Genomic DNA, 15389 nt, shown 5'->3' with positions numbered 1-15389 from the left:
GTACTCATGAAAGAAATTGAGGAAGACACAAAGAAATGGAAAAATGTTCCATGCTCCTGGATTGGAAGAATAAATATTGTGAAAATGTCTATGCTACCTAAAGCAATCTACACGTTTAATGCAATCCCTATCAAAATACCATCCATTTTTTTCAAAGAAATGGAACAAATAATCCTAAAATTTATATGGAACCAGAAAAGACCTCGAATAGCCAAAGGAATATTGAAGAAGAAAGCCAAAGTTGGTGGCATCACAATTCCAGACTTCAAGCTCTATTACAAAGCTGTCATCACCAAGACAGAATGGTACTGGCACAAAAACAGACACATAGATCAATGGAACAGAATAGAGAGCCCAGAAATAAACCCTCAACTCTACGGTCAACTAATCTTCGACAAAGCAGGAAAGAATGTCCAAAGGAAAAAAGACAGCCTCTTCAACAAATAGTGTTGGGAAAATTGGACAGCCACATGCAGAAAAATGAAGTTGGGCCATTTCTTTACACGACACACGAAAATACACTCAAAATGGATGAAGGACCTCAATGTGAGAAAGGAATCCATCAAAATCCTTGAGGAGAACACAAGCAGCAACCTCTTCGAACTTAGCCTCAGCAATGTTCCTAGGAACATTGCCAAAGGCAAGGGAAGCAAGGGCAAAAATGAACTATTGGGACTTCAACAAGATCAAAAGCTTTTGCACAGCAAAGGAAACAGTTAACAAAACCAAAAGACAACTGATGGAATGGGAGAAGATATTTGCAAACGACATATCAGAGAAAGGTTTAGTATCGAAAATCTATCAAGAGCTTAGCAAACTCAACACCCAAGGAACAAATAATCCAATCAAGAAATGGGCAGAGGACAGGAACAGACATTTCTACAAAGAAGACATCCAAATGGCCAACAGACAAATGACAAAGTGCTCAACATCATATGGCATCAGGGAAATACAAATCAAAACCACAGTGATATACCACCTCACACCAGTCAGAATGGCTAAAATTAACAAGTCAGGAAATGACAGATGCTGGCAAGGATGCGGAGAAAGGGGAACCCTCCTACACTGTTGGTGGGAATGCAAGCTGGTGCAACCACTCTGGAAAACAGCATGGAGGTTCCTCAAAAAGTTGAAAATAGAGCTACTTATGACCCAGCAACTGCAGTACTGGGTATTTACCCTAAAGATACAAATGTAGTGATCTGAAGGGGCACGTGCACCCAAATGTTTATAGCAGCAATGTCCACAATAGCCAAACTATGGAAAGAACCTAGATGTCCATCAACAGATGAATGGATAAAGAAGAGGTGGTATATATATACAATGGAATACTATGCAGCCATCAAAAGAAATGAAATCTTGCCATTTGCGACAACATGGATAGAACTAGAGGGTATTATGCTTAGCGAAATAGGTCAATCAGAGAAAGACAATTATCATATGACCTCCCTGATATGAGGAAGTAGAGATGCAACAAAGGGGATTGGAGGGTAGGAAAATAATAAATTAAACAAGATGGGATCAGGAGGGAGACAAACCATAGGAGACTCTTAATGTCACAAAACAAACTGAGGGTGGCGGTGTGGAGGTGGGTAGGGAGAGGGTGGTGGGGTTATGGACATTGGGGAGGGTATGTGATATGATGAGTGCTGTGAAGTGTGTAAACCTGGCAATTCACAGACCTGTACCCCTGGGGCTAAATAATACATTGTATGTTTATTAAAAAATTTAAAAAGTATTTAAAAAATAAAATTAAAAAAATAAAAAAATAAATCAGACATAGGGGCGCCTGGGTGGCTCAGTAGGTTAAGGCCTCTGCCTCCAGCTCGGGCCATGATTCCAGGGTTCTGGGATGGAGCCCCACATCGGGTTCTCTGCTCAGCAGGGAGCCTGCTTCCTTCTCTCTCTCTCTCTGTCTGCTTCTCTGCCTACTTGTGATCTGTAGGTCAAATAAATAAATAAAATCTTAAAAAAAAAATTAGACATAGAAAGGAACTTCCCCATCCTGATAAAAAACATCTTGGTGAAAACATTACTTATCAGAAAACTAAGTCTGTTAATCAGCTTGAAAAATAAAGATGATAAAATGACATTTAGAGTACTTTGGATGCAATATTTTATGCTACTTAAGGAAAGGAACAACCTTGTTTATTTGTATATATCTCAAACCTAGAAGAAGCTCTCTCACATAAACACTTGTTTAATCAAACTAAATCACAACTAAGGTAACAGTCTACCAGCCCTACCAGCAAGATGTATACCACAAAAATAAAAGCTCCCTGTATCTCTTGTTTAGTTCTCCCTGAAAAACATGCCAAAAATTTTACTTCAGTCATCACAGATAAAAATGTTCCTAAAATATTTTGCGTTTTCCCAGCTTTCTCAGGAAAAGGTAACAACTATGATTTGACCTTTTCCAGTGACTTGGGGGATTATCATGAATTGGCTTCCTCATACCCTAGCTGGTTTTTCTCCTTAATGTTAAGTGTTAAATGTCACTTCCTGTCTGTACTCACTAGTAGGCTAAACTAGTATTCATTCCAGCCTTCCCCCACCCTTATGTGGTAGAGAAAGAAGTAAACCTGGTAAGAATTCAACTCTTACAAAAAAAATAATAAGTACATAAAAGTTCTAAGAAAAACTGTTACGGGGGCGCCGGGGTGGCTCAGTGGGTTAAAGCCTCTGCCTTCGGCTCAGGTCATGATCCCAGGGTCCTGGGATCAAGCCCCGCATCGGGCTCTCTGATCAGCAGGGAGCCTGCTTTCCTCTCTCCCTCTCTCTCTGCCTACTTGTGATCCCTCTGTCAAATAAATAAAATCTTAAAAAAAATTTGTTACGAAAAGTATGTGGTTTTAATGCTGAAACTTTATGACATTTATTATCGTGATACAAAGGCACATTTCCTCTTATGTAAGGTTATATTTTAAGAGAGTGGACTTTTTGACAAATGGCATATGTTTATTTAGGTTTGGAGAGAAGTTGAATTTATTTTATTAGAAAACATTTTTGGTAGGGCTGGTAAAATCGGTGTTTGTATGCAAAGCCATACTTACTTGTTTCAAGTATAGCATAAAACAGAAGCTAGAATCCTCGGGAAACTTAAAAACGATTTTAGGTTCCAGTCCAGTGGCAGCATTTTAGTCAACCTTTGTTTTGGCACACGGGAAAGCAATTTTTAAGTATTAAGGTAATAAAAATTATGGGTAGTAAAATAATTTGGTGGATCTGGGTGAACTTTTTTAATAAAAAGAAATTTCAGGGACACCTGGGTGGCTCAGTGGGTTAAGCCGCTGCCTTTGGCTCGGGTTGTGATCCCAGGGTCCTGGGATCAAGTTTCGTGTCGGGCTCCTTGCTCAGCCAGGAGCCTGCTTCTCTGTCCTCCTCTGCCTGCCTCTCTGCCTACTTGTTTGCTCTCTCTCTCTCTCCCCACTTCTGACAAATAAATAAATAAAATCGTTTAAAAATTTTTCATATATCAGAATATTATAGGTAGTATTGGTAAATACTACTTCATCAAACTTTATTATAGGCTATGTGTTGTATATGTATTGGGGCAAGAATAAAAGTAAATTTCTTATTGTAGATTTGGCTGTACTTTCTCAGTCAAAAAAATTGAAAACTTATTTATATAAGGAGTTCTTAATGTTCTGTACATTGTCTGCAATCAGAAAATAAATCTGTGCTTTTTATTGCAGCAATAGTATTCTGCAACACATCATCACAAAGTCAAAGTCTTTAGCTTATAGGTCTCTAAATGTGGCTGTTTACAATGAAGTTTTAATATTTTGTCTGGGACATGAGTAGAATAATAAACTAAAAACAATCCTTTTTTCTTAGAAATGTTAAGAAAACACAAATAAACCTTTATGTACAGCTATTTCTAATACTGTCATTAGTTTGAAGATGGCTTAAAAAGAAAAAAACACTTTGTAATGAACTTTTACCAGTTAGAATTAACCACATTGGTTGAAAGTTGCCTAAATAAATTTTCAGAATTGTAATTTAAATTTAATAGAGGTATCCACAAATTATTCTCTAGTTACATATGCATATTAAACTGTATGTTAAAATGAAAAATATGATCAAAATTCATATTTTGATATTTCTGATACTGCCAGAATTCATATTCTATTCTAATCAAATCTTAATTATTTTTCATCCTAATGAGAATGAGAAAGCTCATTTCAACCCACCTACCACTGTAAATAAAGCTTGTTGAAAGAACTTTTCATGTAACCAAAAGACAACTCTGAACTTACTATGAGCCAACCAAGAATTCCCAAGTACTGACAGACCTGTACTACACTTGTACTGTAATGGAGGGAACAATTACAATGAGCACTTTAATGCTCAGCACCACCCAGTGGTAGAACTCTGAGCATTCGCCCTTCTTTAACTGGTCACTCATTTGTTGCACCAAGCACTGTACTGAAAAAAACTCAGTATAGAGAACTTCATAAAACATAAGTTCTACTCCCAAGAAGCTGTTGTGAGAAAGTACCTGTGGGTTTTTAGGCTAGAATCAAGTTAGGGAGAAATAAAACAATAATATATAAAAATGGAATATAAAAAAAAGAATCTACTGGAGAGGAAAAAGAAATGCATAGTACTTTTGGGGTTTGGTCTGGCTTTAGCAAAGAATTTTTTCATCACAAAGTTTTTCAAATATAAGACAGAAAATGAGCAGCTTTAACAAGTAATCACTTTGTGATATATTTAACATCACTCTATTAAAACATTTGAAATTACTATAAAAATATTCCAAATAGGAAGCTCCCTCATGAAGATCAGATACAAATACTGATTTAATATGATCTGTAGTTAGAATAAAACTTAAAAAAATTACCTAAGGTAGACTTTAATGAAATTTAATTAGTTAACATTAACTAATGAACCTCAGTAAGTGACAGGTCTCTCAAACTTGAGTAGTGAGAATTCCAATATTCATTTACTATTGGACTGTATATAATACATTATAAATATTTTGTGTGTGCTAGTTTCAAAACATAAAAAGGTAAAAAGTCAAAACAAAAAAGAAAACAGTATATAACAGATCCTGGGTGGGTCTGGAACCTAGCGTCTTCTGACCTGCTGGCCATACACTACTGGGTATTGGTGGCTCTAGCAGAATCTGAAAAAATTGGAGCTTCACTTCACAGTCCAACCTCTATGGGACTTCTGTGGATATTTCTGCAGAAAATGTGGTCTAACTCTGCTTCCAAATGCCAACTGAAAAATTTCTCTGGAAAACTGGTTTCCTTTTCCTTCAGAATTATCAACACAAAGCCACAGTAACTCAAACATCGGCCCGGCAAAAACTACCCTTTCTCCCAGCCTAGATGTCTAACACAGAAGAAAAAGTTGTTTTCCTTAAAAGGGAAAGACATGGAAAAAAAATTAATGGAAAACTTAGAGAATAAAGATAGTTCTCAAAACCTGCCTATGATCTTCCTTTTTCGTCAAAGGAAGTAAAAAGAAATTAGGAAGTAGAATCTCTTTCTCAAATGATCTAAGCAATGGAGATGAGAATGGAGCAGCACTAGTAGATTCAGATGTCAATGTAAAACTGTTAATTCTACTTATAGGATAAATATTCCTAGAAATGTTATAGCAGGGAACAACCAATGGTTAAAATAAGACCCATAACTACAGCAAGTAATCCTGTCAAGATTAAATCCCATTCCAATGCCATTTCTCTTCCCCCATGTTACTTTGGTATCACTACAGGCCACGTTGGGAAAAGCTAATGCACAGAAGATGGTACTAGGTGCTAGTAACATTTCTCTCACATTAACAGAATTTCAATGATATAATCCATCCTTTCCTCTTCTTTTAGATCCTATCTTTCCTCCCTCCTAGACTTCCTTTACTTATAGTATACCTGAGTAATCTGAACATCTTGATTTTGAAGCAAAAGAATGTGGGGAAGAGATATGTAAATAAAGTCAGGAGTATCACACATTTCATTAGGTTAGGGTAAAGTACATGTAATTTATTATTTTTTCGGTTTCTTTTGATGAATATTACTCTCTGGTAAAAGAAGAGTATTTTATCATTTTACTATTGCATAAATATTAAAAAGGAAACATAAATGTGTATAAAGGAACCCAATTATTATTATTTTTTTAAGTAGGCTCCATGCCCCATGTGGAGCTTGAACTCACAACCCTGAGATCAAGAGTCACATGCTCTATCAACTGAGCCAGCCAGATGTCCCTAGGAACCTATTAAAATGCAGATATGTTTATCAATTAAAGGGCAGAAGAAACAAATAAATAAATTATTGAGCTAGCAGCACAAAGCTGTTTGAACTGTATGTGGGTTGAAATGTTTCCATTTCCCTAAGAATCCTTGAAAATAATCCTTTTGTAGAATCTTTTAAACATGATTCTGAAGTAGATTAATAAATGCTATAAATTACTTTGTAGGAATAATTAAATAATGATATTAAGCAACTTTGAGATAATTTACAGTTTAATTTCTAATCAAAGTCATATTTACTTGCTTGGTATTACTGAAATAAAAGTGAAATCCTGGGACTTCCAGCCTAGAGGCCTGAAAGAGGATAATGAAAGGCAAAACTAGAAAGGAAAACTGGGAAGACTATTTTATAAGATGCTAAAATTTCTTAAAAAAAAAAAAATAGTATGTTTATTATAAAATCATCCAAATAACCCAAAAGAACTTTATGGTAATTTTTAAAATTTTTCATAAAACACTGGGACCTGGACAAAAATGTTTATGGGATAAATGAGTATCTAGATTTAGAAATACTTCCAAGAACATTAAGTGAAGTGAACATGGAGCCAATAGAAGGTTCCAATAATACTGTTTATTCCTTAATCCAGTTTCAATTGTAAACACTTAAAGTTTTCTAAATTAGTTAATTCAGCAAATACTGAGCACCCACCAAGTGCCATACAATGTATCAGACACTAAACCTATAGAACCTAAAACATTTCCCTCACAGAGATTAGAGAATATATAAAAGAAAAAGTGATTAAATGGGATTAAGTAATATATTACAGAAGAAGTGATCTATTCAACATGGAGAAAAATCAGGAAAAGAAAAAAAGTCTGGAAAAGTTTCAAATTACTTCATCTTAGAGCAAAAATAAGGTCAGGCTGCCCATATAACCAAGCAAAGGGAGGGGAATCCACATGAAAAACATGGTGAAAATCAGACAGGGAGAAACTGCTCAACGTGTATGTGCACTTGTAAAACTCCTGAAGGTTAAAGTGACAGGACAAAGTACAGATGGGATTTGAGAGAAAGGCGTAAGTCAGGTAAAGGGGGTTTGTATGCCCCCTAAGTTTTATAAAAGTCATATTCCAACAGAAAATGAGTACTAACATATTCCTTATCATCTACAATCCAAACACTATTCCATCCACGTCAGGAAAAAACAAAAACAAAAGGTAGAAGGAATGATATCTAAAAGTCCTTTTAGCTTCTTGATAACTGGCCTATATGACTTTGCAGCTGCATCATTCAAAAATAATTATTAGAGCAAAAAAAAATGGTAATTAAATTCAGAAGTACATGCATTGCACCATATCTGCTTACCAAGTTTCCCTAGAGTTCAATTAAAATAAGAAGACTATTTGAAGAAATTGTTGACTTAGTATTAACCATATGATGAAAATAACCTGAGTTGCAATGGCAATGAACAGATTTCTGAAAACTAATCTTTATTTGATTATAAACATAGAAACTTGTGTAGTTCTGAAAAGTTCTATTTAAAGTGATTTTAATGTTCTTGAAACAAAAATTAGGAAAAAAAAGTCCTATTTCCCACTGGGATGCCAATTCAAGTGTTCTGAAAACTCTCTGCCTCAGGAGATTACATTTTTCTAATTAAAAAATTTAATAATACCTTTATCAGAGCCAGCAATGTTTTTTTAACTTCAAATAGTCACCAAAAACTAGCATTCCCAAACAATTACATTTTGTCACAGTAAAGAAAGCATTGTGCAAGGATTAAACAAAATGATATTGTTTAGCTTTTCCTCTAAAGAGCTGCATTTTTCAGAGGATACAGTTTTTGTCAGTGTGAATAAAAGTGACTGTTTTCAGAATAAGCAGCTGGCAGATAATCAACAGTTCTCACTAGCCCTCTGGACATCCTACATATCTAAAAACTAATTCCAAGTATGGGTTTTGCCGCATTTCTTTAGAGCAAGATAAATTAAAAGCCTCTTCTTCTCTCAAAAGAAGACAAAACTTCTCTCAAAAAAAAGTTAAAACAAGAAGGTTAAAACCATGCTATCTTTAACTTATAATGTTATAAACAGGACAATCTCCTACCTTCCAAAAATTATTAATCGCATTTTGGCTATCTTATTGGCTGAGTCAGAAAGCATTTGGGATAGTTTGTATAGAAAAAATGTGCTATTTTCTTTATTGTAGAACACCACTTCACTTCATCATTGACTTCTAAGGAAGAAATAAAAGAAGTCTAGGTTTCTTCAGTTATAGTACAATACTCATCTTCAAAAAAAAAAAAATTCTAAAGAATTTCAAAGAGTAAACCCTGAAACACCCACCACATCACCAAGATTACCACCACCACAATTACTGAAAGATGGTGATGAAATTTTACTTCTTTTCCCTTCTGCTATCCACAATGGAAAGTGCTCCTTTCCCCAAGGAAAGCTTTGTAAAGTACAGCTAATTCTCATTGAGATAATTTGGGTATCACTTTCAATAGGAGGCATGACAAAAAATATAGCCTTGCAATTATTGTCAACTGCTGCATTCTGTATGGGGCTGAATTAAGCATTTTTAGTATTTGGTCCCAGGATGCTACATCAGTAATAAGAAAGTTGTTGGTTTTTTTTAAACTGGTTTCTTAAGTCAATGTATTCATACAGAACTGTAGATATATATGAATGAGCCCCTATTTTATAAAGAGCTATTTATTTTCAATTCAGAGAAGTACTATAATATACATTCTAAGTGATTAGGTTCTATAACATACCTAATAAAAAAACTATATATAATCATCAATTTGGAAGCCCAGAAAATATAGCCATAGGTTTTGATCTGAAGATTATAGCTAATAAAGTTAATAGCCAATCAACCCATGACTACCCTTAGAAAAAGAAATTGCCCTTTGGGATGAGATTCCAGTTGTTTTTCCAGTAAATATGATAAATGTATCCTACTTCATAGTACCTCAATAGGTGATCCGTACTTCTTACTCTTGTGTATTCACGAAACTTATTTTATACATTACATGCTGGCATGACTAAACTGTCCTTTATAAACCACATTAGAAATTTCACCCTCAACTGTCACTGAGTTACTGCACCATAGTGTGACTTATCAGTTAATAATTTAGTTTCTGAAAGGTCAGTGTAATGGTTAGTTGTTTGTGTCAACAAGACTGGGCTAAGAGATGCCAGAGTTGGTAAGAGTATTTTGGAGTGTGTCTGTGAGGGGTTTCTCACAGAGACTGGCATTTGATTCGATAGACTAAAGAAGATCTACCACTCTTATCAATGTGAGTGGGTATCGTCCAATTTATTGCAGGCCTAAATAGATGATCTTTCTGATATCCACCTCTCCTGCCCTGAGACATCAGAGGTCTTGATTCTTGGACCTTTTGACTCCAGACCATTAGCTCCCTTGGTTCTGAGGCCCTAGGACTCAGGCTGAATTATACCATGGCCTTCCTGGTTATCCATCTGGCAAACAGCGGATTATGAGAAACTTCTAGGCCTAATACAATCAGTATCTTTGCCACCTTTATTCTTAAATCTATTTTACACCAATGGGAAGAAGCATAAAACATCAATGGCTAATACCTGCTGCTTACTTACTGTGTGCAAGGACTGTTTGATAAGCATTTAACACTGATTATTTCATTTGATCCTCATAACAGTTTTATGATATAGGGAACATTACAATTCCTATTTTACAGATAAAGAAATTGAGCCACAGGTAAAGTAACTTGCCTGAGATCACACAGCTAACAATAAAAATGAGATTCAATTCAATCAGAGACACCTCTGGAAGCAATAACATGATAGCTGCCCAAGGAAAATCCCAAGTCCAATTCATAATTGTATTGGTTGGTGATGGTACTAGAAAAACTACATTTGTGAAACATCATCTGACTGACAAACTTGAGAAGTACATAGCCACCCTGGGTGTTGAGGTCCGTCCTCTTATGTTCCATACCAACAGAGGACCTATTAAGTTCAATGCAGGGGATATGGCTGATCAGAAGAAACTTGGTGGGCTGAGGGATGGCTATTACATCCAGGCCCAGCTTGCCATTATAATGTTTGACGTAACATCAAGAGTAATTTACAAGAATGTACCTAACTGGCATGGAGATCTGGTACAAGTATGTGAGAACATCCCCATGGGGCCATGTGGCAACAAAGTACAAGTTAAGAACAAGAAAGTTAACTCAGAATCTATTGTCTTCCACTCAAAGAAGAACCTGTAGTACTGTGACATTTCTGCCAAAAGAATTAACTACAACTTTGAAAAGCCCTTCTTGTGTCTGCTAAAAAACTAACTGGAGACCCTAACCTGGAGTTTGTTGCCATGCCTGCTCTTGCCCCACCAGAGGTTGTCAGGGACCTAGCTTTGGCAACACAGTATAAGCATGATCTAGAAGTTGCTTAGACAACTGTTTGCCTGGATGAGGATGATGACCTGTGAGAAAGTGTAGTCTCAAAAGTCTAGTTTGTTTGGATTTTTTAAAAGATTTATTTATTTGAGAGAGAAGGAGAGTGAGTGAGTGAGCAGAGGGAGGGGCTGAGAGAAAGAGAGAAAATCTTGAACTGACTTCATGCTGAGCAAGAAGCAGGACATGGGGCTTGATTTCTGAGATCAGGACTTGAGTCAAAACCAAGAGCTGGATGCCTAACTGACTGCACCACCCAAGTGCCCCCAGAAGTCCAGTTTTATAGGCGGCTGTCCTGTGATGTCAGTGGTGCACCATGTTTGCCACTTTATTATATAGCTGAACAGCACCCGTGCTTAATCTTGGGGATGCTGGAGGAGATGAATGGGCTTCAGAGTGAATGTGGCAGTTTTAAAAGTACCTTCATTTTCAGGAACTGCATATTTGGCTGTTTTAGAATGCAACTGTTTCCTTTCTGAGTGTCAGATAAAAGACTGCTATAGTCACATCACAGTACCCAGTGGTAAAATCTAATTTGTCTCTGTCATTCCCATTCTTTTTAGTTGAGAATCAGAATAAAGTTGTATTTCAAATGAAAAAAAAAAAAATGGGACTCAAATGTATGCAGTCTATTTCCAGACCTTCATTAAAATTAATGTGTCTTCCCTATAAACTAAGGTCTCATATTTTTAACACAACTGAGACAAGACAGAAATCATTAGGAAAAACATGAGTAAGGAATCTTTAGCCTTAAATGGCTATAATACACTCTTGTTTATTTGTGAAGGAAAGATAACAAGAGTTTAAAAACATGTACAACAGACTAGAATATTACTCATTAAAACTGTATCTACAGTGAGGTATAATGGGTAAATTTCTAATATTTCTCTTTCTAAAATGAGAATCCTCAATTTAAACATTTTTACATGTACATGTTTTTTAAAACAATGCATCAGATGCATAAGTAAAAGGCTTACTACTATACTATATAGCTTGATTTAACAAACCTTTATTGCTCTTCTACTATGCACTATGATACAAATTAGGTAATAACTATAATTAAAACATGAACTCTAAACATAGTTCACAAGTGAAACATATATATAATAAAAAATAATGTGATAAACAGTAAAGGAGATATTTACAAAGTAGAAGAGTGGCACATTGAGCTAAAATGATTCATTCTACCAGAGAGGGCAGAAAGAAAAGTTAGGCTTCCAGAAAAGATAACATCCTCAGCTAGCACTTAAATGTCACCTTGGACAGAGATCTTGAACAGAAGAAATAGTATATATAAAGGCACAAAGGTGTAGTCAGCATTGTACAAGAGACTTCAAGGAGAGGGTATGGCAGCAGCATAAAATTCAAGGCAGGAAGTAGGAAGAGAGTTGCTGGAGTATAGCTAACCATAAAATTCTATCAGAAACACTCAGACTCATGATGAGGATCCACTCAAGGGACAGGAGGTCTAATAAGCCTATGTATTCATTCCAGAGTTGTGTTTTCACCATGAAAAATAAACATTCAATGACAGTATTTCCTTAAATTTTGCAGTGAACCACCTTCCATCTCCAATGAAAAGTTATTTAAAAAAAAAAAAGTATTATAGTTTCTAGTTAATAAAGACCAGACTAAGCCATAAATTACATAAATTACATAATAATGCAATAAACCTTAGAATCAGCAAATTTTAGCTTACTTTTAATTTCTCAGCAGCAAGAAACTAATGAAATATTACAATAATGTTTCCTTTTTGTTGAAACAATCTGCAATTATTACAGTTTTAGTTCTAGATCAAATCTTAAAATGGCTTAAAATCAAACTACTATAAAAAAGACATAATCCTGAAGAGCAGGAAATCTACATTTGACTTCAATTTCTAATTTATTTCCAATTTAAAGGCAACTAAGAGCTAAGATTTGGAAATGATATACAACAGTAACACCACCTATCATTTACAAAGTGCTCTACATTTCCAAACCCTTTTACAGTTATTTATTTTATTCCTTTAATAAGTTTATTATGGAAATGTCATTTCTTTCATGAAATGCAAGGAGCAGAGACTTGCAGCAGTCTGTTCCTACTGAACAAATCGTAAGATCTTGATCTTAGCTATGTCAAGTCCATGAAGTAATATCCCATGTCTATTCTCTAAGATACACACAAGAAACTACATGACACTCAAGTCTGAGGTGGTTCAGTAAAAGTAACAATCAAGGCTTTTATACCAGCCTTAGTGTGGCTCTTCGGCCAAGACCATCCAAAGCCAGATTTGCAAAGACAGCATTAGATGTATCAAAAACCTTTAGAGCAGCATTGACGATAGGGAGGGAAGTCCTATGGCAAACTTTGTTTTACTATCTGACCTAACCCACACCAGGGAGACAAACTTTGTACAGGTGACAGAGTTATTTTATTGCAAAAGAGAAATCCCAATGTCAGCATAAATATATGTGTAGTATTGGTAATGGAAGAGTAAAGGTATAAAACTGAAGGTTAATGTTTCCATTCCTAGATTAGATCAAGCAATATTCTAATATTCAAGATTCAAGATTGAAGATTCCCAATAAACACATGAAAATCCTTAGAACCAATAGCAATCATTTTTATTCTCGTCGATTTGTTTACAGTGTTGTAAAAACTATGAATTGTGAGCTGTCCTCTTTTTGTACTGGCTGCTAAAAGTTTAGAGTCAATTTTGTAGCAGATGAATAAAAACTTAAACCTGTTCATGTCTTGCTTGCCTTCACCAACTTCCCATTTTCCTTTCATCCTCACCTTCTTTTTTTAATCTGGATGAATTCTATAAAACTTTTAAAGCCTTTCTGAAACAAGAGTAACAAAAAAAAAGGAAAAAAACAAACATTACCTTTACATCAAAATTACAATCAAGTCTTCTAATTAACACGATGAAAGTGCCAGATGAATTGTCTTTGAGTGGTGGAGGCACTATGGGTTCACAGGCATTCTCTGGTTTTGAGTTAATCAAAAAACCCTGAAAAAGAATTGGCAAGAAGTTTTTTTTCTCTGTTAAATTCCAAAAATCAATTCAACTTACTTCTAAAAACATCTTTTAGATTGCTTCATGTATTCTGCATTATGCTAGATGAATTATCTGGGAGCTACAACAGTTCCTATCCTCCCAAGTGCTCATAATCCCAGGACTTCAAGTAGTAGTATCTGATTTCATAAACATTTAGTTTTTTTAAAGTTCATTCCATTTCTACCACTAAAGTTTTTTTTCTTTAATCACACATAAGCCCATCACTCCAAAGACAAACCACTGTTAACATGTTGGTATATTTTCCAGTGATAATTGACATTTCTAAACCAAGTATGTACTTTTTTAAAATTAACTTTACATTATTTCATGTTATCAAACAATGAAAACTCACATTTCTAGATATCTGTCCTATAGAAATACTAGCCCGAGTATATTAAGATACATGTAGAAAGATGTTCCCTGCTACGTTGTTTTTAATAGCAAAAGCTGGAAATCATGCACATGATCATAGCAGCCATTTAAAAAAAATTCAATAGGGCGCCTGGGTGGCTCAGTCCATTAAGTGTCTGTCTTCACCTCAGGTCATGATCCCAGGGTCCTGGGATCAAGTCCTACATTGGGCTCCCTGCTCAGCGAGGAGCCTGCTTCTCCCTTTTCTCTCTATCCCCTACTCATGCTTGCTCTCTGTCCCTAATAAATAAAACCTTTAAAAAACACATACAATAGAAAAACAATGGAGCCATTAAAAAGAATGAGGTAAATCTATACACACTAAGTTAAAAAGATATCCACAAGATAACTATTAATTTAAAGAGAAAATAGCAAGTTGCTTTCCCAGAAATACAGGATGGTTTGACATCAGAAGATATATTAACATAAAATGCTACATTAACAGAAAAAAAATGTTACATTAACAGATCAAATGACTGTCTCAATAGATGTAAGACACTGAATAAACACATAAAAAGTCACCAAATTCAATAAATTTATAAGATGTGAACAATTAAAGCTCTGACACAATAGTCTTCCTATATGGTGTGTGAATTGGTCACACCAACCACCTATCCACAGGATATGACAATTTCTCCTGCCTTGTCATGGGAAATGCTTTTGCATGTTTCAGGAATAAAATGCAGCATACCTTCATTTATTCATAAAATAGCTCCCCTTCTTGATTCCATAAAGCACTTGGTTTTTCTTTGCAGAGAACTATAACTGTGGTTATCCTTCCGACAATGAATATTTGCTTCAATCATGTTAAATTTATACCTTGCTGCCTTTTCTGTACCTTTCTGCACACTTTTTGTTTTAATGACAAACCACATAGTACCATTCTTTTCAAGATACTTGTAACAACAATCAAATTCAACCGATACAGTACCAACAAGGAATACAACTCAAATGAAGTGAAAATAATATGAACAGCTATGGCCTAATTTCCCATGTCCCGAGAAGTCAACTCCACTATGATTGCCACCTAGTGGACAGCTACTGAAAGACACATCCCAATTTCAGATCTGTCAGAACACAGGGTAATATATTAAATGATTGTAGAATCAATGAATTTATGGTATGTACAGATACACACACAAAAAGATCTACAAGTGAAACTGGAAACGGGGTTCTGCATTTTAAAAACTATTGTTATATCTGTTATGACAAATGTGTATTATTTTTAAGCATAAGAAAATTTACAAAAGTCAAATACACATAAACTAAAAGTCCTCAAAACAATCTAGTTG

At 35.1% G+C, this 15389-nt stretch overlaps 1 protein-coding gene and 1 pseudogene across 6 annotated transcripts in view; one reads left to right on the top strand and one right to left on the bottom strand.

Moving 5' to 3' along the window:
* The window catches only part of RNF13 (ring finger protein 13), a 157063-nt gene that overhangs the window by 79437 nt on the left and 62237 nt on the right, over positions 1–15389 (bottom strand). For 3 of the 6 annotated variants that reach the window (XM_032852467.1, XM_032852466.1, XM_032852469.1), the window contains one exon: positions 13513–13638. The exons of 2 other annotated variants lie outside the window; for them this stretch is intronic. In XM_032852467.1, coding sequence (XP_032708358.1) covers positions 13513–13638 — 126 coding nt within the window. Of the gene's footprint in view, positions 1–13512; positions 13639–15389 lie in introns of those variants that run through there. One more of the 6 variants, XM_032852470.1, reaches the window with a different exon arrangement.
* On the top strand, positions 10029–10678 carry LOC116864739 (annotated as a pseudogene).

The sequence above is a fragment of the Lontra canadensis genome, unplaced genomic scaffold, assembly GCF_010015895.1.
Source record: "Lontra canadensis isolate GAN:19392208 unplaced genomic scaffold, GSC_riverotter_1.0 scaffold6, whole genome shotgun sequence".
NCBI classification, from domain to species: domain Eukaryota; kingdom Metazoa; phylum Chordata; class Mammalia; order Carnivora; family Mustelidae; genus Lontra; species Lontra canadensis.
Note: the sequence above shows the minus strand (reverse complement) of the source record. Positions and strands in the feature narration are given on the sequence as shown.